General features: G+C 53.5%; 1 protein-coding gene across 3 annotated transcripts; it reads right to left on the reverse strand.

The window, feature by feature from the left end:
• On the reverse strand, positions 1 to 25,153 carry LOC111617965 (T-box transcription factor TBX3-like). 3 transcript variants are annotated; one of them, XM_023359366.1, is made up of 6 exons: positions 24,246 to 25,153; positions 16,667 to 16,934; positions 13,799 to 13,945; positions 6,723 to 6,799; positions 1,895 to 2,073; positions 1 to 1,378 (listed from the first exon to the last, which is right to left on the reverse strand). In XM_023359366.1, the coding sequence occupies exons 1-6, from the start codon at positions 24,644 to 24,646 to the stop codon at positions 501 to 503; spliced, it is 1,950 nt and encodes a 649-aa protein (XP_023215134.1). In that variant the 5' UTR covers positions 24,647 to 25,153; the 3' UTR covers positions 1 to 500. The 3 variants fall into 3 exon arrangements, with proteins under 3 accessions (XP_023215134.1, XP_023215135.1, XP_023215136.1); XM_023359367.1 differs by having other exon boundaries at positions 1,895 to 2,070; positions 24,246 to 25,152; XM_023359368.1 differs by lacking the exon at positions 24,246 to 25,153 and adding an exon at positions 21,673 to 22,470.

Consider the following 25,153-nt stretch of genomic DNA (forward strand, 5'->3'; position numbering starts at 1 on the left):
TTTGGTGTTGTATGAACGAGAGCTTTAATGTCAGGGTTGCCCTGACCCATACAACATATACAAGCACTACTATGATACACACAAAATGTCAATAAATATGACAAACCTATACAGTCGAACGCACCGGCGGCAGTCACTCGGGGTAGGAGGACGACCGGGTTACGACTCCGGGGTCCTCCGCACAGTGGAAAGGTCCTTATATTGCTACGTATAATCGCATAAACGGAGGGGAGGACTCGGGAGGTGAGGGGAGGAGGCGCCGACCGCTGGCCTCGTCCCGAGCGACTTTTATCACAACGACTCGGACTTCGACGGGCATCCGAACACTCCCAAATCTCTAGGTCCTACGAAGACGACGAGTAGAGACGAAACGAGCGTCACGAAAGGTCTACACACAAGGAATGATCGGAGAGAATCCGGCCTCTTCTATACAGGTCGGCCGCGGCCGGGGGCCACCCGACCGGGCTGCGAACGTAGGAACTGAGGGGGTGGTCCGGGGCTTACTTGTCCGTTAGCCTGGTCAGAGACTCGGCGGCCAATTGTTCCTGTCTTCGCTCCAACCCGTTCAGCATGTTCTCGATGTTGCGCAGTTCGTTGCTGGCGGGGGCCCCCACCGAGGCGTCGGAGCTGCCACTGTCCGAGTGGGGCGACCCCGAGTACTTCAACAGAGGGGATCCGTGGTTGTGCACGTTCTGCGTGCCGTCGAAGGGCACCGGCGACTGGACCTTGGCCGTGGAGGTGGTGGCGGGGGGAGCCCCCGGCGACACCACCGTGGTCAGAGGAAGGGAGTACGGAGAGAACCGGTGCTGCTTTAACCGGTTGTTGACCACGTTGTCGGTTCCGGCCAGGCCGGGAGGCAGCCCGTGAGCCAACATGGGGTGACTAGCGAAGGCCAGTTGGGCGTTCAGCAGGAAACTCGGTCCCATCGGAAGGTTGGAAGAGTTCGGGGGGCTGCCGGCCGACTGCGTGAAGTGGGGGGTGGTGAAGGCACCGGCGGGACCCGCCGAGGTGAACAGCGACAGGGGAAGAGGCTGAGAGACGTTGGGCGACGACGAGGTGCCCGGAAGGAACAGCTGAGACAGGTGAAGGCCCGGATGTCCCATCCCTCCCGGATACAGCGCCGGGGGATAGAGATAAGGCAAGAGATGAGGATGGGGAAGGGTGGGGCCCACGCCCACGTTGGGTTGGCACCTGAGTTTCGCACCGGTGGCGTCCTGTCGACCGTCCGTCTTGACGTCGTGTCCGGGTTCCGAGCCCGAAATCCGCTCCTGGTCCTCCGCCGCGGCCGGCTTGTCGCCCCCCTCGCAGCTCTTGTCGTACTTGGACACGGCGTCGCTCTGTCCCTCTCTTCTGGAAGGGCCGTCCTCGTCCTCCTCGTCTGCAACGAAACCTCCGAATTAGTTCTTGGCTCGACCTCCGACCTCCGCGCCCGCTCTTTTCTCGCGTCGGGTGACAGGCGGGCGAAACGTCTCCAAGACATTTCGCCCACCTTAGCCCGGTCCGAACACCGTCTACCCGGGCCCTACGCTATTTCTACGAAAGATCCAAATTCTCCACCGGCGCACGCAAATGCGGTCACTCGGAGATTGGGAACGGGTCGGCCGGTGTTATCGAATACGAGAAGGGGGACACCGTATCGGATCGGACTCCGCTCTCGCGCCACTAAACATTCCCAGTTGTTTGCGCGGAGCTGTCGTCGCCTCGATTCGCGCGCGTTGTTTGTCGACGGCCCGTCACTTCTCTTCGACGCCGGCGGCGACCTTCGCCCCCGGCCTCCGGCCCCTTTCCCCCTCCTCGAGGGTAGAAGGAAACAGACGGAGGCGACGAATTCGTCCGTTTCGGGGTGAAAAGACCCGTTATCTGGCGGGCGGAGGAGCGCGAGGCGCATACTTACTTTCTCTGTCGCAGGAGACGGGTTGTAGATCGGCCGTTCCTCCGACGTCGACCTTCTCCTCGTCGTCGCTGGACTCCTCGTTGGCGTCCAGGGCCGAGTGGGGCGTTGCGGAAGAAGTCGTTGTGGGAGCGGCCGGAGGTAGAGGTTGCTGCTGGCTGAGGAGCAGGGCTTGACGTCTGCTTGGGAAGAAAAAAAAACACCCTCGTGAGTCCAGCGCCTAATTAAGAGTCGGGCGTCGCTAGAGGCCCGACGGAGCCGGGGTGGGGCCGTCGGGCCGGCCCCGGCGTTTAACGGGAAGGGGGGAGGGGAGAGGAAGGAGATGTCGGACTAGATTTAGGAGCGGGAAGGACGCTATAAAACACGGCTTTAATAGGTCGTAAATTGCGGGGACGCTGGGATATCGCTTATTGGAGAAGGAGCCATCGACCGGCCCCCCTCTTCTACGGGGCGAGGTGTTTATTAGCCTTCTCTCTCGGAATTTATTTACTTAATGGATGTTCGCGGAGCCCAGGAATTCCACTTTAACCTGCGCCACCCGTAAATATTCCTCCGCCGAGACCGTCTTCTCGGCCACCCCGCCCGACTCCCGAAATCCCCAAATTTTCCCCGTTTAGGGGTGGCGCCTCCACCACTCCCCGACCCCGAGAACCTCCTCGGGTTGGTACTGTTTTTTTCACACAGCCGGAAGTTCGAATACGCGGCGCGTGTTTCGGCGGAAGGAAAGGGCGAAAAAGAGGCCGGTGGCGAGTCGTCTCCTCTCGATCAATTCCCCACCGGATCTGGTGATCTTCCAAACTCTCTCGGCGCCAAAGTCGAAAATAAATCGCGCCTTTCTTCGCGCGGAGGACCCGGAAGCGCCAACGCCAAATTCTTCCATTGTTAATTAGAAGCGTGGCGAAAAAATCGTCCTCCGCACGCGACGGAAGTGCCAAAAGCCAAAGGAAGCCACCTCCGGCCTTTGTCGGGGAGTTTACGTCACTTCTTTTAAGCGGGTCTTAACGAGACGGCGGAGGTGTAACGAAGCCGCGCCGACGGCACCCCCGACCAAAGTACGAAAGTGCCAGGTCCTTTGATGCGACGCACGATAAGGGGGAGAAGGAGAGAGGCAGCAGCTTTCTTTCCATACAAAAGTTGTCTTAATTGGACGCGCCCGTGGCCGCGGCGGGGCGGGATCTTCTTCGGCCCATTATGTACAGTACTTAACGAAGAAAGACACTCGATATTTACTCTACGACAATAATTTATCGATCGCGCCGAAATTATAGCCCCACGCGCCACCGGGATAAGGTAACGCGGTTGTCAAGAAACATTCTCGAAAGCCAGCGAAAGCCGACATACAATGCTCAATAACCGGGTGTTGGTTGTTGCGCATTTTACACGGAACTCGCGCCGTTTCTTCTGTCGTAGGTTACGTCGTCGTAACGTTTGGACGACGTAAACGGGAGGAACGGGTTAAGACCCGATAGAGGAGAAAGAGGGGCCGGCCACCGGAGTAGATAAAGTTTTCCGGAAAATCGGTATTAATAACCGTGGACGGAGGCAACACCCAAATGGGGGTGGCGGTAATTAAGGCCGAGACGGGGGTTATCGGTCCGGGGAGGGGCCGGCCTTCTCCGGCCCGGTACACGCCCCTTTTTCTTCTACTACCCGCCGACTCGGCCCGGCGTAAAACGTTTCTCCCTATTCTCCCGGGAGGGGCCGACCCGGTTTTACAGTTACCGCCGGATACACCCGCACCCGGTTAACGCGTGTTCCAAAAACGCCAGTGTCTTGGAAGAAAAGTCGGCAACAAACGCTACGGCGCGGGTGTTAAGAAATTTTTGGTATCGGAGGGATTTATCTCCTAAAGGCCCTACTCGCCGGCGTTATCGGCCTGTGTTCCGGCCCGTGCATCGGGCGTAGGAAAGTTTTTCCCATTCGCTTAAACGTCGGGCGTTTATACCCCGGACTGGAGGGGATGAGGGGTGGGAATGCGAGTAAGAAATTCCGCTAACGACCAACGTTTACCAGTGATAATTGTAGAATGTGGAAATAACGTTATCGAATTGTCTGTGGTAATGTAATCGGGTGGATGCTGGAGGAACAAACTCGTGTCCGGTGCCTTTATCGGACGGGCAGAAATCATTTCTGTAGGAAAGTGTCGGGAGCGTAAACTGTTTCTCTACACCGAATAATTGGAGAAACGGCATTTACAGAAGAGATTTGGCCAAACAAAATGCCAATTTCCAGAGTCAGATCTTGACAATTAATTCCGGGCGCGGAGGGTTTAAATTTCGGGAAGGGGCAAAGAAGAGCCGGGAGGAAGAAGGCTTTTTGGACGTCGAGCGGAACACCAGCCACGGATTTCGCAAATTAAAGAAAACTCTTCCGTAAATCTAAAACAAAGAACGATGGCTGACCTCCGTTACCACTAAGGGCGCCCGTACGTCGGGGCACTGGGGGGCTCCTTTTCTCCATTTCCCACGGAGCCCCAAACGACAGAGAATTAACCGCTACTAGCCTATTCTACAGATAGAAAAGAAACTAACCGACGATATTTATCCATCGATCCCAGCAACTCGGTCCTAAGCCCACCGAAACACCAATGGCTTTAAAATATTGGCCTTCCCGCCAATATTTTAAAGCCAAAGTCCGATTCCTCGGAGGGACGAGGCGGTATTCTCGTCGCCCGACTTTTCTGGTATATTTCTCGTGCCGAATATCCCAAGAAATTCTCCACGGGTGGAGAAAATGGATTAGACTGTTTCGGTAGGTGTCGGCACGGACGGCCGGGGAACACTCGTTAAAAAATTTCTTCTTAAATTTGTTGTCGGTTGGAGGGTGCGGGATTTTCGGGACTTCTAGTCCTTGTTACCACCCGTCCGCCCGGCCTCGGGATGCGGGAAACTCTTTGGCGACGGACTCCGGGGGCCCTCTTCTTCCTCTTAAGTGTCTTAAATACGTACCGAACTGTACCGTACGTTTCGCCACCATCGAATCTTTCGGCTGCTTCCACCGGTCCGACTGCCCGTCGGGTTGTCAAACAATTTGGCGGTGCCCTGGAGTTTTTAGCGCGGATAACCGCCGCTTTCGGACCTTCCGGGTATTTCGTACTTCTTCCAGGTGTTACGTACGATGGATTGGCTAAGGCCCGGGCTAAAAGATGCCCCCCACCAATTTTTCAATTTATTTTTGTCTTAATACGTTTCCTTTTCCACCCCACCGGCCAGTGTTGGAAAACACCAGGCGCCGTGATTTTAAAATTGTCTTTTTAGGTGGAAAGTTAACGCGTTTTAAACCGGGTCCAGACTTATTAAACGACTCGAATTATGACCGGGCACGGCAACTCTCGCAGTTACCTTAGGAGGTTTTGGCCAAAGACCGATGGTAAGTGCCCGCGTGCACTCGACGAAGACCCAGAGCGTATCATCTGGAACTGCCCCATCTATGAATTACAGCGGAAGGAACTAATCGGCGAAATCCAAAAACAAAACGAACTATGCCCGTGCCGTAAGAAAACTCCGGTAAGCGACAGCAAAATATACAAAGCCCTTAAGAAATTCGCTTCGATCGAACCTCTCCTAGGGCCCTACCGCTCGGCCAATCGGTGTTATCGCATCTCTAATTGTGGGATAATGTGGTATACTCGCATCCCGTAGCCTAGTATCTGCGCTGGTTTACACTCTTCACAGTTTTCTACGCGGCACTTATTTCATCTGGACATATAGCTAGCGCATTATATGTCCTTCTCGTAATGTCTCGAGGACACGTGTATAAAAATTGTAACCACCGTACTTCGGTACAGACGATTGTACTGCCTGGCTAAGCATCATTCGCAAAGTCCGCGTATCTGATTAATTATATACGTATATAAAATCTATCTCAAAATGTAAGGTATCTCACCAACCTTTGTACACGGAATCTATATTTTGGCACGTCAACTGGTGTTCCGTTAGGCCCGTTTAAGCCACGCGCATAAATAGTCTGTAAGCGTGGCTATTGTCGCGCCAACCATTTTGCGTAACACCTTTATGTATGTAGCGCGTAAATCACCGTTTGCAATTTGTTCAGTAATTTGTTTTCGTTTAAATAAACGAGGTGCGGGCGCTGACGAATCCCTCGACCACCTTTCCACTGTCCCATCACACTTTATTTCCCCCCTTCGATCTAACTACTTTAATAACACTTTCTTCTTCCTTCCGTTTCTGGGGCTATACCTTCGAGGGCGGCCCGTCACCATCTCCCACCCCTATTCTTCATTTAGTATAGGCGGTTAATTCCTTAAGAATTCCTATTGTTTATTTTGTAGCTAATAGTGTTAAAAGATATACGGAAGGAGCGAGAAGCGAAACGACGGAAGTAGAATCGGAAGTTAGGTGGAATACTTTAAGGTAAACCCAGAGTTTTCTTTATTTTGCGAAATGCAGAAAATTCCTTTCGTTATTGGCAGAAATGTCACTCCCCCCGTCTGGGAAATTCGCATTTTGTTCGGACAAATGTGTGGTGTAATTGTTGCCCGAGAGAGTAACCCACCGGCCGACCCCCGCGCTACCGCCTAGTTGGCTCGACCGACGACAGATGGCACTAGGCGTCCGGGTGGCCCCGCGCGGAAAACCGGTTGGGCCGGGGGGAGCGGGGGCGCGCGCGGTGGCCGAGCGTGAGGACGGCGTTTAAATGGAGATCGGAGGGGGAGCGCCCATAAATTTTGCAGAAGGAGCTAACAAGGAGCCAAGCTTTTACCGGGGCGATCGATGGGAGAGGACAAGAAAACACTTTCAGGAGTCGCGTCGAGTGGTCATCGATCCGGACGACCGCTCGGTCTATTACGGAGTATTAGATTCGAACTTACTTTTTCTCTCTCTTTCCAGCTCCCGTGTCACGAAAACCTTTGGCGAATGGGTTGTAGTCGATCTTCAGCTGAGTGATCTGAGGGAGAAACAAAACAAACATCGGTTACCACTCTCTTTCTCCTTCGTCTCGCCACCGCGCAACGACCGAACTATCCGCCCGGCTATCCCCCGTCTCCCTTATTTTAAGGGCCCGCCAGCGAGAGGAGGGCACCGGGTCCGGTATTAAAGGTGTGGGAATGTACCTTCGTCCGTCTTAAGATTTAGTAGAGTCCCGGGAAACAGGTATGCGTGGCCGGCACCGCCGATGGGGCGCGCAGATAAGAGGACGCTCTTCCCATCGTAAAAAAAAAAAAAAACGTTTACCCGGCCCAACACCTACGGGCCCGTCCATTTGCCGGCCAGAAACGGAGGACGAGGAACCCGAAAGTGGACCAAAAATTGGCCACCCGCGGCTGAATTAACAAAGGCGAGGAAGCCTTTACCGACGGTGGGAGGTGGGTTAGAAGATGCGAAGAGGGTGTCGGGCCGTCTGCCGGGAAAGGGCGGGGGGAAAGAAGGTCGGTGGCCCTAAAACTAGGCGGATTTCCTTCCGTTTAATGGCCACGAGACCGGCATAGAAGAGGGTAGGCAAATTCGTCCCCGTCTTACTTCTGTAGACGGGCGAAAGTTTCACCCTTATTTCCCGACTGGAGTCCGTTTCCGTGGTCGGGTTGGCCCGGACTCGAACCCGAACCCCGCTCGAAGTGGGAATTTGGGGGAGACGAGGGGGAGAGGAAGATGGAGAGGCGGGCCGGAGAGGAACTAATGGGATAAACCGTTTAGGCCGGGGCCGGAAGGCAAACGGGAGTAAAGGCGTCTCGGATTCTGGCGGGAGAATTTCGGCCGTCGGTCTCGGTCCGGGAAGGCCCGAAAAGCCGATTGCACCGGGCCCGGCAAGCGTCTTCCTCCCGGGCCGGAGCTCCCCTGGCGGCCGGCCGAGAAAGGTTAAAGCCGGGGGTGATAAGGAGGAGACTTATCTCAAACGGCCGATAATTCGAAGGGTGACGGAGGTTTTACGGGCCGACGAACAAGCTGTAGGACAGATAGGGAACGTCCCCGCCGCAGCGCGGGGCCTTTATCGGACACCTTCGGACAATCGTCTCCACGGACGAGAGGCCTTCCGCCCGTCGGGCCGGTCCCGGGCCCCGAGGGTTTACTTACGGGTAGAGCGCGCGCCGGGAAAGCGGCGGAGAGAGAGAATCGTGCGCCGTCCTCATCAGATAAGAGGAAGCGCACGACCGGGCCGGTCCGGCCGTTTTACCTTCCAGTCCGGGGGCGGAAGACACTCCCCGGCGTTTCATTACCGGTAATGACGCCGAGCCGCGATTCCGCCGACTAATGGCCGGCAACGGCGCCACCGCCGCCCGGACGTGACCGTCTTCGCCCCCGTCCCGCTAATTACCGCCGCGCGAGCCTACCTAGGCCCACGGCCGGTTAACGGACCCGGTGTCCGCTTCTTCCCACAAACCGGTTAAATTTACGGCTTTCCCCGTGGAATTTCGGACCACACTGGGTCTAGCGTCCCACCGCGGGGGAAGACCGGGCGCCCCCTCTAGCTGGGGACCGGAGGCCTTTCGCCGGTTACGGTCTCCGTCTCGGAAAGCCAATTCCGTCTTCGTTCGAGTTAGACTCGGCCCGCCTCTTCTTCCGTCGGATACCGCAGTTACGTTCCCTCACCGCGGGACATTTTTACGCACGAAGCGTATAACACCCGTAGACCGTTCGAACCGCTATTATAATCTGTCCCGGACTCCACCCTCCACCTTTCTCTCCTTTGGTTTCGGACAAATGTCCCAAATGTATCGTCGGAATTCTATGTTTAATCGTTCTATTTTCGTCCACCTCGGTTCCTCTTTTCTCCCTTTACTTTCCAGCAAACGGGCCAAAATCTCCTCCTTTTTCCTTTCTACCTCTTTCAATTTCCTCCGTTGTAATTCGGATCCCACTTTCTTCCCTTTCGTTCCTTCCCATTCTCTAGGCTGGCCATCCTTCCTTTCCGTCTAGACCCGGCCGTTTTCTGGGGCCGGACGGACAAATTAGGGATGGCCCGCCTCTTACTCCCTACAAATTAATACTCTTTTTACCGAGGAAAAATAAGATTTTTGAGACCGCATTTTATTAAAGAAATGGCCAAAGGGGCGCGGGCTCGGTCTACCTAGAATCGGGATGGGTGGCGGTCCTAACCTATATAATACTTAAAGGGTTCTTCCCTACCCGCTAACCCGCCGGCGAAAACGTCGGGCCCTAAGCCGGTTTACTTTCCTCCAAAATCCGGTCCTAACTCCGCTTTCTCCACCGACCTAACCTCTCCTAGTTTCCGTCCGCCTAGGGGTCTACCGCGCTCCGTTTTAATCCGTTCGGCCTCCGCCACCCCTCCGGTCCGAATTCGCTCCAGTCACTCCTCCGTTAATTTCCGTCCAGCCCGGCCACCTTTCGTTTCCACCTACCCGGCCGGATCCGTCCCCGCCTCCTGGAATTTCCTCCATTTTATTCTCTTCCCCACCCCCGTTCTGGCAATTACGGCCCTTATTTCTCGGACTGGGTTTCCGATTTCCAGAAAAAAAGAAAAATTGGGAAAAGAATATTTAGGCGAAGAGGCGAGGAAGGAGAACGACCTTAGCGTGACCCGACGGGCATTTAATCGAAAAACGTTTTCGAATTTTCTATTACGTAAGTAGATTAAGGGCCGCCAACGTTTTCTATGAATAATAAATTCAACTAAAATAAACTCTTAATCGATTCTTCGACAATTTTTATCGGTTGACGACTTAAAAATTTCGCAACTTATCCGTTATATTTTAAAAAAAGATCGTTAACGGCTTCGACTTTTATCGATGGCTTTCTAAATTGCGCCCGCTTTTCCACCCCCCGACTCCCGGGTTACGTTCGAGTCTGGTATTTATCGAAATTAAAATTCAAATCCTCCTGGCTAATTACTAAATCCGCCGTAAGAACGTCGGGAAGAAAACACCCGGTATCTAAGTTTTCCGCCCCCAATTCCTAAATCTCGCCCCATTAAATCTTCGGCCCTTTGTTCTAGATCCTTTCTCCAAAGACTAAACCCGGAATACTTAACGCCCGGACTAGGACCGAAGGTGTGTACGCGCGACGTAAAATAGGGAGGAAGACGAAGGAAAAGGCCGAAAATCGAATGTAGGATTAAGAATTTATTGGATTTCGTCTGGGTTTGAAAATCGGATCCGGGACTAACCCGGATGGAAATTGGATCGGGCGCGCTTAGGCCCATGGACGAAGGACTAAAAATTGAATGTAGGACGGAGGAGATTAGGCGTAGGATCCGGAACGGTTAGATTTTCCCGGAGAAAATTGGATTAAGGACTAAATTAGAGCGGAAACGGGAGGTGGGACGGATGGAAAAACCGGTAAATTGGATCCAGGATCCCGTCGATTCCTAATCCCGATTTACGGATCTAATGGGGACGGGCGGTCCTACGGTTAAAATGGACTAAAAATCGGATACGACGGAAGGAAAATTGGATCCGGAATTGGAACGGAGATTGATGAGCGCTATTGTTTACGGCGAGGACACTGATCAATCCCCGTCCAATTCTAGTTCACTCGGACATTTCGAATTGGAATTTGTCACCCGAATCGAACTAGGCCTGGGACAAACACGGCGTAACATTTAAGAAACGGCAATAAAACGTTACGCCGGGCTTAACGAGAAATGGAAACCATTTGTTTTTATTCGTTACGCCTGGCTTACGAATTAATGGTTTGAGTGGAAAGCGTTTAATTATTATAAATGTAACGGGAGTACAATCTGTTAGACGGAGACAAACTCGACGACTATCGACCGTCGTTACCCATGTAGCGCCCAGACACGGGCCATTGTCGGACGCGTAACGCGTGCGGCGGGTTACGTAGGACTTTACCCGTGGGGTGGGTTATATATCGAGACCGGTCGACGACTAAAGGTCACTCGATAAGCCTATCGATCGCCGGCGCGCGCTAACTCCCCGTTTAAACTAGTTCTTGGCAAGATTTACCCTCTTCTTAAATAGGCCTACAGTCTATCGTCTTCCATAACCGACGCATTGTTTCCCGTCGTTTCGTAACGCTAAGCTCTTCCCCGGGCCTTTACGTAACTCGAACTTCTCTCTTTAATCTTTCCAACGCAATACCGGAGTATTTACTTACAAAAGTCGCCTCACCCTGCCAAAAAATTGGCCGATATAACTCCTACTTAACCATCCTACCGGCCTAGTTACCGTTATCTAAGCGGAAACCAGGAGGAAAAGGGCCTTAGCGCCGGTCCCGTCGACTGTTAAATTAAGTCCTTTAACATTAATTAAACCGGGTAAAAGACTTCCGATCGTATTGTTTCGTTGTTATTCCGAATATCTACATTGTTCCCTTCTGGGTGTACCGGAAAACGCCTCACCCCTCCAATTCGATTGGCTAATCGTTACCAGAAACGGTATGGGAAATTATCTTTTCGTCACACCGGGGATGGGTTTTGGAGGATAATTTGGCGGATGCGGGGGAGGAGGAGGAAGAGGAGACGAGAAAAAGAATGGAAATTTCGATAGGAAAATAGGCCGTAAAGAGGTATTTTGAGGTTTATAAGTGGAACGAACGAGTAGTGAAATTCGATTAAATTCGAACCGCAGTGACAGTAGAAAGTGTCGGGCACGAGCCAACGCTCGCCCTCCTCCGCCCGGATTTACGCGTACGCCAAGCGGGGAGATCGATCGGGCGAAGGAAGCGGAAAAGAGAGAATTTCTAGAGGAAAATCAAATCGCGGAGCGAACGAAGAGAGTAACGAAGACACGCATCGGCTGGTTCGATCTAGAAGGAAGCTCGTTTGCTCCGGCAGATTCGATAATCCCGGCGGGTGACGACTAGTTAGGCCCGGGTTAACTTCGACCGGCTCCAATTGCCGAGCTCGAAAAGAGGCTCGAACTCCTATTACCACCTCCAAATTTGAGATTAAGAGAAGGACCCCGGCCGCAAAACTCTAATCTAAGCCGGTGTTTAGAAGACACGCGACTAATACGCTAATTTCTAGTAGCGCGTAAGGGGGAGGAATCGAAAACCGAACCGTTTCGGCGGGAGTCGGAAGGGCCTCCGCCGAGCGGATCGATAACCTAAAGACCTATAAATATGGCGCCGTGGCCGAAGGAGAAGTCGCCCCGGGGCACCGGTCTCGAATTTATTCCGTCTCTCCGCCGGGCCACCTTCCGATGGAAGACGACCACGTCCCGGGATGATCGATGAGGCCGTAATCACCCGGCCTAACCGTGGAAACCCAACCCGCTCCCATGCGTCCTTATGGGCATTATTAATAGTCCCAGGGAATGCCTATAGGTCAATGGGCAGTCCTAATTGAATTGTCTCCCGCGCCGCACGCTCCGAAGGCGCCGCCGTCGCCACGGAAAAGAAAGCCGAGGCTAAAGAAGACCAGATATTCCGGGATCGATAGGATATTCGTCTCCACTCGATAATTTATGTATGCCCTTTACTCGTCCCGTCCCGTGTTTCTACAATTGTCACACATCGGTCTTGCGAGGCGCGTAATGTGTCTTCCGCGACCTTGAAGACGTATCGTCTAATTTTACCCGTATTCTAGTATTATTCGCCGCCTGGCTTCTTCCACCCCGCTCGTAACGCGTGACTATCGAATGAATTTCTAGGGAGATTCGCCCGGCGCGTCGTTGGAGGCGAAGACGCGCCGCGTATCGTTACGCGTCGAACGTGGGTTAGATTGTCGGTTAAGGGTCACGAAAGCCGCGGGACGTGGATAGGAGACAATAAGAAGAGAGAGATAAGACCAGTTCCCTCGGCCAGTCTAGTTTTGACGCTTTCTCAGAGCCACCCCCACCCATCGCCGTCTTCTTATAGCGTGAGGCAAGGACATCCGCTCCGACACCGTCCTGGCCGACCGACCGTGACCGGCACCCACCCATTGTTCTCGTGCGTGAGCGTGAAAACTGCGTGACTTCGCTCGATACGCGAATGACTGTCAACAGATCGTCCGAGAGTGTTTCCCAGATGCGTCCACGCCGCGCGCGCTCCGCTCCTCCGGTCAACGCTTCTTCCGGCCGGCGTCGCCCCCGGGCGGCCACCGACCTCGACCGTTTACCACTCCGCGCTGCGAGGCGCTCCGCTTCGACGTAACGGTTCTATCTGTTTCTTCGTGGTAACTTACGACCGGGACCGGGCGCGCCTTGGGAGCGAAGAAGAATTCCGGATCGACACCCCGGTCCACAATGGGTAAATGAGTTGGCTGGGAAGGAGAATCCCGTTCGGCGCCTCCGGTTAATTGCTCCGCTACGCCAATTAATACCACTTTATAAAAAGAGTGGGGAGAGGATGCTCCAGATTGTCGAGTGCCACCAGAAAAAGAAAGGCAAAGACGATAATAACCCGAAACCGCGCGAATTGGAGGGTTCTTTATTTTCGTTCGGTGCCGGGCAAAGAACGGAATTTCATCGACTGCCTCCTAATCGCCATTCGCCTCACGAAGCCAGCCAAACTAGCGTTCCCCGGAGGCCCCGGCAACGATCCACCTTCTTCCCATTCTTCCGTCCCCATTTCAAATCCTATTCGGTGGGTTCCGGTCCACTCCGTCGGAAGCTTCCTCCTCCGGATCCCGAACTTCCTTCCGTCACGCGCGCCACACGTAAAGGGGGCAAGAATGTCGGTAAGTCGGACACTGGCGGGTATGTGCGCAGCTGCGCGTCTAAAAATTGCTTCTGCTGTTTGACGTCCCCGTAAGGGACAGCTGAACGTACTGTTTGTGCCAGAACGGTGCCTGATTCAACACGGGCTCGTCCGCGCCGCCGCGCGTCGATGGTGGTGGGGGTGAAGACGGGCCGCATTTTTCTCCAGAGAACGACGTCCTTAGCGTGTGTCCGAAGGAAAATTGGATTCAATCGGCCGGTCAACGCTCGACTACACAATAGGACGGTTAGCGCGTAATGGGCCCATTGTGTCGTTTTTCCGCATGCGGAGGGCCACCGGTCTTTATAGAGATTACGGTCGGGGCGGAGGGCCCGAACCCGGCACTCACCTTTTCGTTCTGGTAGGCCGTGACGGCGATGAATTCGGTTTCCTTGAAGACGTATGTCCTGAAAGTGCTGTAGGGAAGCTTGAGGATATCGTTGGCTCGAACCAGGTGGAATCTCGGCTGGTACTTGTGCATGGAGTTGAGAATGGTCTGAAAAGGCAGAAAAAAGGCATTTAGAGCCAGGTAATTTAGTCCGCCGGGCGGGTCCAGAAAAACGCCGGCAGTTAAAGAAGAAAAGGAGGGGGCGAGTTTAACCAAAGGCGACGCGCGTCACCTTAAAGAGCGAATGTCGCGTGCGAGCCTAATGACGTATGGTTTATTCATTAAGGAATGCGGAGCAACAAAACGAGGTGGAAAAAGGCAGCCGGGAAAAAACCGGAGGGTTTAACGAGCGTCTTGTTTTACGGGGAGGGAAGAGTGGGAGGAGGCAAACAAAACAATCAGCGGTGTAACGAAGCGGAGTTAATGAAATAACGAGGTTAGCGCCGAGTTAATTATCCCGCCGAAGCAAGAAAAAATCGCCGACAAGGAAACGGGGTCCACCCTTTCGATTTCTCCTCCGTCGACACAAAAGTCGCTTAATAGCGTCGTCGCTCCTCCCTCTCCGCTCGGCGCGCGCGCGCCGCGCCTCGCCCCCTTCCAATTTGCCTAATTGCCGGGCAAATCGGCCCGCGGGCGAGGGGAACCGTAACGCCCCGCGTAGGCGCCCTCTTAACCCGACGTCTCCTCCCTTAACATTAGGGGTTCGACCAATTTCCCCGTCGATCTGGCAGAGAATAGAGAATTCTGTCTCTACGGCAAAATACCAAAGGCAGAACCCCAACAGCGGGGTAAAAGTTACGAAACGTCTCGGAGACTTTGGGCAATCCGAGGAAACGGCTAGGACCACGGCGCAAAAGGTGGGGAGGAGGGCGTTTCGGACCCGGTCCCAGGGTGGGAAAGCGGAAACTGGCGGGGGTGTCGACGGAAAATCGAAAGAAGTGGGTGGGGTGGAAGCGGTACAGGTCGGTCGGCGTGTCTTGGGGGGTCGGGGTGCCGACCCGAAGCGGCCCGGATTATCGAGACAAACTAATTTTTTGTCTTCGCTCGGCACGTGCGAGAGCCGGTTCGATATTCGCCACCGGCGCTACCCGCCCGGCGGGAGTCAATATTGTCTTTGGTTTCTCCGGCACCCGCTTTTAATGGCCCCCGTCACGTGACGATTTCTGGAAAACGACTTTAAAATCTCATTAAAGGCCGGGAACGGAGCGAGAGATGTTTGTTTTTGAAGAACAGACGAGTTCTCTTCGGCCGCTTGTTAACTTTTAGGCAGCCAACTGGAAAGGAGAATGCTTCGGCTGGATCGATAGCCACTCCGGGGCCTCGTCTTTTATACCAGAACGTCACCTCCGCCGCCGCGCGACGGCGTCGCGGCTTTCTCGCCCGCATTTCGGGCCCGATTCGCTTCCCTCTCCGCGCGCGGCGTCGCGTGTCGCGCGCCTCCCGGAGGCATCGATCCGCCGGGCGGGAGGGGCCGAAACGTCGGCGCGACGCGCGACACGCCGGCCGAGAAGTGGGTAATCAAAGCGGACGTAAACGGGCGCGCCGGTTGTCATCTCGGCGGACACGTGCCTCGTACCTGTACTTGACTCGACGCATTATTCATTCACCAACGGGCAAATCCACTCTTTCTGTCGTCGGCTTCTCCCTCCCGCCGTGACTCACCTCTAATAGCGTTACGCGCGTCCCGACGTCCCCGTAGACCGGAAAAATCCAAAAATTGGAACGATCCGAGAAGGAGGACGCTCGGTTCCGCGTCTCTTTTGTACGCGCCGCCAGAGGACGACGCCGGATGCCGCGTCGGGCATTCTCCTCTCTACTCCGAGGCGGGTGTAAAAATCGGCGCGCGCGCCAGCGCCGCCGCGACGCGCCCGGGGGCGGCCGGGTGACGGGCGCTGGTTTCCGTAACGCGATTGTCGTTGCCCTTAAGAGAAGAGGGGAACACCTGGCGTCTTATCCGCTGCCGTTACCGGATCTCACGCTAACTAAAGGGACGACAAAACAACGTATCGTGGGACGGTCTGAAGAGCATCTGCCACCCGGAGATGTTTTGTCAAAAGAGACTCTCTAATGACGTCAGCGCCCCGATTGAAGGCGGGTCGGTCCCGGGCGGACACCTCATTACCGCAACTCCAACTTCTGCCGGTTGCGCGCGCATCCCCTTTAGACTCCCGCCGATGATTCAGCCGTTGGGTCGAGATGCTACTTTAAATGGTTTCGAAAGCGTCCGAGGCCCGCCGGAGCGTGACGAACGGGCCCCCCGCCTCACCGCTCTATTATGTCGATTTCCGCGCGCCCCGATTGATACCTAAACGGATTATCCCGGATGGCAAGAAAGAATCCCACTCCTTCCTACCGAGGGGCTCCCGGGCCCCGCGCCCGTCTTCTCCCCTCGTCCGCTCTAGCGACACCGGCTAACGGTACGGCCGGTTTCCGGGAGTCGACGTCACGGACGACAACCCTCGGCCGTCAATGAATTTTTATTGCTTCGACGGGGAAGGTGATGGCCGGACGGGGTGAAGTTGGTCATTTTTTTTTCTCGTTTTGCATATCCGGTGGTAAACTGGATCGATGCGCGCGGATCGAAGGCCGGGGATCGATGGACGGCGGTTAAACGCTGCCAAAACATCGCTAGCTTCTTGGAAGGGGGAAAAACAATGGGCCGGCTTATCTGTGCGGGATCGACCCGTCCCAGATGTCGAATGCGCAACCGGGGGTAAACAAAGAGCGTTAATTGTGTCTGTTGTCACGTACAAAAAGTAAATCGACACTCGGGCCCCGTTCCAATTGCGGGCGCTGGCAGGAAAGAAGAGGGATGGCGGCGCTACTTACGAAGCCGTGCTTGTCCGAGATGTTGTTGGTCAGCTTGAGCTTGTGGAAGGAGACGACTTTCTGCATCCACTGTTCTCCCGTGCTGGGCGAGTCGGGGTGGATGTACATTCTTTTGGGCATCTCGGGGTCGGCCTTGCCCGCCACCACCCATCTGCTGTTGTGGAACTTGTATCGGCAGTCGTCGGCGGCCACGATGTCCATCAACAGGATGTACTTGGCTTTCTTGTCCAGTCCGGATACGCGCACTTTGTAGGCCGGAAACATGCGCCTGCAACAGAGACAAAACATTGATTCTCCAACCTCTTTATTGGATACGGCCCCGGTGTCGGGGGATCGTCCCGTCAGCCAATCGACGGGCGCAACGGGGAAGGGGGAGATTCGAAAGAGGCGCTCGAATCTCCTTTCCTTTTTAAGACAGACGTTGCGCGCGCGGGATCACCCTAATGCCACCCGGAACATTAACCTCCGAGTTTTGTCGTTTTTAGGCGTCTCCCCCTCGTTCCCCGAACTACGCAAATATTCCCGGGTGCCGCAGTTAAGTCTGCGGATTGGCAGGATACCAAGGAGGTGGAGTTAAGTGCCGTCGCTAATGTTAACGCGGCACGTGACGGTGGGCCGCGTGCATTCACTCGGTCGTTCCAGACCCCGCCTCGTCCGTGCTTTATTGGCACACGTAATAATTACATTAGTCCCGTGGCCGAATTAACCTCCTTCCGACCGGTCGTCCAGAGGTTACGCCCGTCCCTCACCCCCGTCCCGGGCCGTAACGCGCGGCGGAATCCCGACGTTGAGGGGTTTGGCCGGTCTTCCGCGCTGCGGACAGGCAGACAGACGGGACGACCCCGGTACTACATCTAACAGGAAACGATACGAGCGTGGCCTCCTTAATTACCTGGTGTCAGGGAATTTTTCCATCGCCACCCCGAGGGAAGCTAACGGGGCACGGGCGCCCGTGTTTACTTATCCCAACCGTCATCAGTCATTTTTCAAAGGTACTTGACAGCCGAGTGGATATAGAAGTTAGGCCTAAGGTGACGTAGTCGACGTGCCGATTACGGTTTTGGCAGTACACCACCTCTCGGCCTACCTGGTGGCGTCTCGTATTTTAGCGCCGACCGAGTGTAGAAAGGGAGACGCGTGCGAAATGACGTTTGCTCCATCTCCGTTAGCCCATTATTCGCCTCGTCTCGGCACTAATTGGATCGTTTAATTGTGGCCGATGTCAATTAGCGGCGGTGGAAGGAGGACGACCGATAATCGGCCGTTTTCGCCCAAATCGTCGGGGGCCCCTGGCCCGGCGTCATCGACCAAAGAATCGAGTGGAACGAATTTCGTCCAATGGGAAGAGGACGGGAGGCGGCCCTAGGCTCGACGGGGGTCGTTCGGGAGTCCGCGGCGGAACCAAGGGGTTGCCAGATGCCAGCGCGGAATAACGATTAGAGAGCCGGTCTCCGTGGGGGTACTTCTCTTCTGCCCGGCTGTTACGACACCCCATTCGGACAAAGAAATTAGTTTAGTCGCCATTAGCGATTCTCTACTTTTCCACCAAAGTCTTCTATCGAAGGAAGCCTCCGTCTTCGATTACTGGTAAAGCTTTTCGCCCCCTCGCCTCTGTTAAAAAACGGCAGACACGGCCTTCTTTATACGTAATAAAATTGGCCGGCAAAACTTTCCAGTGTAAGAGAAAGTGACGTTCTACCTACGTAGCATCGTCGCCTCCTTTCTTTTTTATCACAATCGGCTATCAAATGCCTTGTTTGCTTATTTAATAAACGTTTAAATCACCCGAAAACCAGTAAATTTCGGAGAAACTATTGTCGAGCTCACCTTGAAAAAACAATAAAGTGGCCTAGAATAGTTTTTGGGCTGTAGAAACGCTAAACACGTAACTCGTAATACGGGCGGGCTTCGACCAGTTTTCCTACGCCAGGCCGTTTGTAACACCGGTGCTACCGATGGCCGGTGTTATAAAGTATGCGAAAGTCGAACGGTGTTACCCAGCTATAAATTTTCCTAGCCATCCCGGTCGACGGGAAACACCAGAAAAACAATGTAAAATACACCTACGAGATCCGAGAACGTGTAGAGATGTAGGAAAATTGATACGGGCAACGGTAACTACAGTTATAAAAACAATAAACACGGTTCCCGGGGGATGGCGATTACTTTTCGTTAGCGGTAATCGGCCTTCCCCGTTATGATTTTGACGAGTGACACGTTTTCTACGCGTATTTATAGAAAGCGGACAAAGGAAAGCCACCGCCAGTCGTACAAACGCCGCTATCTACATCAAAGACTATTCTCTGCCTTAAAAAGACGTCTAGGTGTTTAGTTGTGTTAGGAAAATGGCTGTGATTTTTCCGTAATGATACGCTTTTGACGTCGACGCTGGAAAAACCAATCCCTTCGTCCGTGCAAAATTGAAGGTTTGCCTTGGCAATTTTCTAAGGACGATTTCCAGCCATGACTTTTCCATAAACACTCGCTCTGTATAAAAATATTAACGCCATTTTTAAGTTAGGTTTCCGTTGTAGACACTGGAAATTGACATTTATACTCTTTTAGTGTTAGTAAACACCTAACGTAAGTTACGCCAGAAAACCTTTTGTCTTAGAGAGAGCCTAGAGGGCCTAAACCGAAACACTGCAAATCGTCCTTCGTAAGTGTTTGGTTCTTCTTTTAACGCGTGTTACCCCAAAAGTAGGGTGTCCGGTATATATTTCGCCTATTCTAACTCTTTGCTTTTTGCATTTACCACCGAATTACACCGGGAAATACGGAAAGGGGCAAAAAACGCTGGAAATTTTTGGCCGTTTTGTAAGCTCGGCTCCAGTTTTATACACTAAAAATTAAACTTTACTCACTTTTACGGTAGATAACGTTTCTAACAGTCTAAATATAAACCTCGAGAGATTTCTAAACCTAGAAAGGCCCTAGAGGCATCCGAGTGAAACGCTGCGAAGCTGGCTTCTCCGGTATTTGGCGCTTCTTTTAACACTTCGTGGTGTGTAATAAATTTTGGCGTTTGTATTATTTGCTTTTTGCATTGAAAAAGGGCCGGACGACGGAGGTGGAAAATGTCCGGGTTCTCCCGTCGTCGGGCCTGGGGGAGTCGACAAAAAAGGTAAGATTTTTCGACTGGGAGCTGCGGAGAATCTTAACGGTCTCGATAATTAACCGTATATGAGGACACGAGAGCGAGGGAGTAAACACTAGTCTGGTCGCTTATTAGCGGACGTGGTACAATCCCAGAAACTAATGAGGCATCCGGTACCAGAAACATCCAATTATTATTCGCGCGCTATTAGCTTCGACCAAACTAATCCCGGTCTTCTTACTAGATGATCATACGAAAGGCCGAAGATACTTAACCGGGGTGGATGTCGTTCCGCTCGATTTAGACCTAAAGGATGGTTCTCGTTGGCGTTACGGGCTGCTCTTCCACACCGATTTCTGCCTTCGTCTTCTACCGGGACCTATAAACCCGTTCGGAGGCGAACGGGGCCCTAAATGGCGGTGGGTATAAAACTACTCGCATCCCACCATTGTCTAAACGTGTTTACATTGCGCGGAACGGTGTATAAATCGTCGTGTATCGAAAGCCGAACATTTACAACAACTGTTAAGGTCTAACCGGGGGTGGAAAAGCACTAAACAATTAATTGTATACAGGTGTTGATGTTTAATGTTTATCTTTGGCTAAATAAAGACACCTACGTTTATCGTTTAATAATGCGCGCGGAGGTGGCCTTCCCATCGAAAACTGCATGAAATCTGTTTTACGCGTATTCTATTGTGACGGAACATCACCCAGCGTAGAGAAAGAGAATAAACAGAAATCTTGCCGACTAACGGTGTGTCGTATTCGCATTTTAACACAACCTACCAGCGTTTAGAAATTTGCAACACTACCAAAACCATTGTTTAGTTTGCCCTAGCAGAAACGTGCAATTTACTCTGGCTCCTGGTCAAAATCTCCAACCTGTTCCACAAAAATTGTTTTAGAAACCATTCCGAGATTATTCCCGTTCGAAGGCCTATTCGTTAATGTCACTTCGTAACTCGAATCGCACCCGTTTAATTAATATTCGGCTAAATTAGTAGGTTGGGAGTGAGATCTGTCACCGGTGCTATCTGTGAGGATGAACGTAGACGAACAGAACTAGAAATTTGAACAGACACGCCAACGTTCCCGTACTTAAACCCTCAGGAAAACAATTGGAATATACGGGGCCCACTTATGGATAGAAGACGAGACAAATGTCAGGTTACTTGGCTGGTACTACAGAAAGAAGTGGCCGGTTAACTGGACTAATAAAATAGGAGAATTTTTCAGAAATAGGTGTTACGACCGCACTAAAACGTACAAAAAGTTGGTGAAAAGGTGTTAAATTGTTGCCGTGACGGGTAAGAACTGTTTTTGCTAAGAAGTCAATTAGACGTCGGCAATAATTCAGAGGCCTTTATCGAGTCGAGACACTCGACAACACTTTGATAAGCCATGAATATTTGACGAAGCGGAGGATTTCGATCGAATTGATCGACACGAAGGAATTTGCAATCCAAACATGTAAATACGCCTGTGTCAACAAGACTGTTTGCCTTCTCCTTCGGCCTAGGGCCGGCCAATCTCTTCTCTTTCGAACCTTCTTTCGCCCGCTAATAACTATTTGCCATCCGTCCCCTTCTCGCGCCACTTCGGAGTGTTAAACAATCCTCGGCCCCGGCCGGCCCCCTCCCAATCTTTCGAAAACTTGCCCCTTTATCGGTAGCCGGCTAACTTAACTTATCTGGACGGTCAGAAAACCTAGAACGTCACAATTGGGAACGTGCGACGTGTTCTATCATCTCTACCATCGTGCAACCTGACAAAGAGCGAACATCCCTTACATCAGCAACCGAGAAATGGCAACACTTCGAGCCCCAAGGACGGCGCGTGGAGCCGAGGTAGGCCTGGGCAGGCCCAGCCATATACGCGTAGTACCATCGAACGTTTCTGTACTTACTGGGCACGGTCGTTTGTCACCTCCGTGTCGAGAGAATCCCGGCTACAATATGACGACATCTGGAGTGTGATCACATCGACACTTGTTATTCCGAGGACAGAAATGGGCGACCTCTGTATCTTATCTTTCGAGGTTACATAAGTCGAAACAAGTTTTTGTGTGAAGTGCCAGTAAAACTCGATCCTGGTCAACTTCTACGGACTTTGGCACCGGCGAAATGGAAAGAACACCAGAACTAGGCCCTTAACGGCGGCGTAAACCCCGGTCTTAACCCCTTTCTGATTTGGCAACTCGGGCACGGAGAATGGTAAGGGCAGAAAACGGAGGTTAAATGCCACCCCGCGGACGGGGGACGAGGTATCCTAGGCCCTTAGAAGACTGGAAGTAGGCCGCCACCGGCGTAAGACGGAAAATCGGAAATTTCAAAGTGCCAGACTAAAAATATAACCTTTGTAGGAGGTGGGGAAGAAGTACTTCTTGCAGAAACGGATCGTTAGTAGTGGAATACCCTAGCGAAACAGAGGATTTTACGACCCAGCTTCAAAAATAGAAGGTTGGAAATGAAAGCCTAATTAATTAGAGATGGAACTCGGGCTGTCAAAGACCAGAAACGAGAATGGATCCTCGGGAGGTTGGCAAAGAAACTAGGCCCTTTAAGCCGGAGCCAAAGCGGGAGTTTAGTATAGAAAGAAGGGGACTTTAAGGCCCTCGGAACCCGTGGAAGTTTGGGCGCATCGGGAGAATTTCGATGACGAGAAGCGTTTGGCTCGGCCCGTCCCCCAGGAATTGTCCAATCTAATAGATGTATTTGCTGTAGATTTTGTTTCAGAACGCGTTCTCGGCCCGGTCTCGACGGACAAACCGCTAATTCCTAGTTAGATTTGCCGAACATGACCTGAAAGACGGAGGACGGAGAACGTGAGGCCGAGGTGGAAATTTGTCGGGCCCACCGGGTCGACGTCGTTCTCGTCCCCGGCCGTTTACGACAAACGGCAAGGGAACGGGGCAGACCAATTAGTCGACGCGACTTTAGGAAAGTAAGCGTGACGAAAGCAAAAACATTCCCTTTGCTAATTGGCCCGATGGCGGATGATGTCATTCTCGATTGTCTTTCGCGTGACGGAACCGACGATAAGGAGAAAGCCCGAACGAGTGGGAGGGAGGGGGCAATTGTTGCAGTCTCGGGTTCCGAATCCCAGAGAAGGCGCGAGCCGCGAGAAGGTTAATTAAGTGTGTCTTGACGTAAATTGCAAATCGATGGCGCCGCCAAAAAAGGCTTCGTTAGCGGAAGACGATGTTTTTGCCCCACGTTTCCCTTATTGTCTCTGCTCGGCGTGCGCTCCGCGTGCTGCCACAACAAACCCGACTCGTGCATGCGTGGCAAAGTACGTTATTTAATTGTCATTCTCGGTCTCTCTCTCTCGCTCTCTTTTCTAGCCCGTGACGTCACCGATCAAAGGTTTCCGGCCCACCTCCGTAAGAAGCCACGCGCTCGCTACCCCGTCCGATGCCAGTTAGCCACTTAGGCCGAGTTTCCGTCGGCCTAAGTCCCATTATTCCCACGTGCCGGGCGTAAATTTGGGTAGGCTACGCTGCCAGCTAAAGCGGTGTTTGCAGTTAGAAAGTGGCAAAGTTTTCGGGGGGTGGAAAATGGCTAGCAGGTGTGAAAAAGGGCCGTTTTGGAGGCGAAGGTAGGCCGAAGTGACGGGAGCCGATCCCGCCAGCGCCAGGCGATTACAAGGTGCCGGGCAGTAAAACAATTTTATTTACTGGGAAGACGGCCAGGCCGAGTCTCGAGCGCCTTCATTGGTGCAGGCCGAGAGTTAATGTCAGGCGAAGAAGGTGAGTTACGACGGGGACGGTCTGGGACACGCGGTAAGCGCCGAGACAATTAGAAGATGCCACGAATTTCTGGCCGTAAAACACCGGCCGACGAAATTTGGAAGGACGAGGGAAAGATGGCGCCCCGAAAGGTCGGAAGAGGACGAGGGTTTAGGCCGGGCCAAACGGGCCACTTTATATTCACTCGGACCTTCTGTGTTTGTGCCGGCGGGGCGTTTCCCCCCGCGCCACTGCCGGGCACGCACTCGGCTTGTTTGCACAGCTAGGCCTCGTTAGTCCTACCGCTACTTGGGCCGTATTTTTCGCTGTCAACACCACCGTTTGTTGCAGGCGAGTAATGTTTGTATCACTAACACCTCCCGGCCGGGGGTATAATTTTGGGGGTGGGGGAAAGCACCCGCTCATTACCCGTAACAACCGGTACCGACCCGACGCGCTCTAGGCTATGGACTTAGCAAATGTTAAGAGGTGGAAAGGTCGGCCTGGCTTCCTTTTGTTTCCCTTCTCGTTGGCACGTCTACTTCGCATCTCCCCGGCGGCGCGCGACGCGTAAGATTCTGCCCCCGCCGCGCCACCGGGATTCTTAAGTCGTGGCCCAAACGACCAGTCGATGGGGCGTAATCGACGGCCGCCACTGCCCGTCTTAACCCTAAAAATCCCTCCCGACCGACGGTGGATTCCGGGGGTTTTTCCGTAGAATTAGGGAAATTTGCGGAGAAAGAAGGACTCACCTGCCGGACTTGGTGATGACCATCTCCGTGCCCAGGGCGTGGAACTTCTGCCACAGGTCCTTGGACTCCAACGTCACCTTGGGGTCGTCCTGAACTCCGTCCTCTTCGGGTTCGAAGCCGTGCAGCGGGCGGAAGTGGGCCTGGTGGCCCAGGACGTCCTCGGCCGTGATGTGAGGGGGCCCGGGCATGGGAGGTGGCAACTTGGGGAAGAGCGCCGGGCCGGGAGGATAACCCTGAGCGGCAGCGGCGGCGGCGGCCGCCACCGGGTTGAAGGTGAGAGCCGACAGATATTGAGGTTGGGTGAGGATGGAGTTCATACTGAAGTCCGTCTGTCTGGTCGGGGGTATGATGAAAGGGTGATAGGCCATCCCCTGCACCAACTCTGATGGTTCGAATCTCATGGAATCACTTCTGGAGTCGCGACGGCTGGGGTGAGTCGCCGGCCCGGGCCACAACTTCGACTCCAACGGTGTCAGAAATGGCGCTGGACTACCGTCGACTTTGGCACCCGTCACTGGTCGGTGTCCCTCGATTGGTTATTTGCTCGCAGCGAGCCAATCACAGCCGCATTTCGGACAGTTTCTCGTCTGTTGTGGAAAAATCGGGGGGGAGGGAGGGCGAAGCGAGGAGCGAACGGCCGCAATTCGAGTCTGCACTCGTCCACTTCCCCACCAATCACCCGTCCTGGCACCTCGGCACACGTCCGGCCTGGATCCGATCGTCACTCGGCGACGAGCTTAACACACCGTGGAGCGGCACAGATGCCGAGCGCTCACCTTCTAGCCCTTCGCCAGACTAAGGCGTACCCGTCCGAAGTGACGCTTGCACCATCCGAAGTGATTAGCTATTCTCTGTTGTCTGCGCTCCCCCGGTCCGAGTGGCGCCAACGCTGTGACGTTGCACAATAC

This window comes from Centruroides sculpturatus, unplaced genomic scaffold (assembly GCF_000671375.1).
Source record: "Centruroides sculpturatus isolate CEXI.00-Female unplaced genomic scaffold, Cexi_2.0 scaffold218, whole genome shotgun sequence".
Taxonomy (NCBI): Eukaryota; Metazoa; Arthropoda; class Arachnida; order Scorpiones; family Buthidae; genus Centruroides; species Centruroides sculpturatus.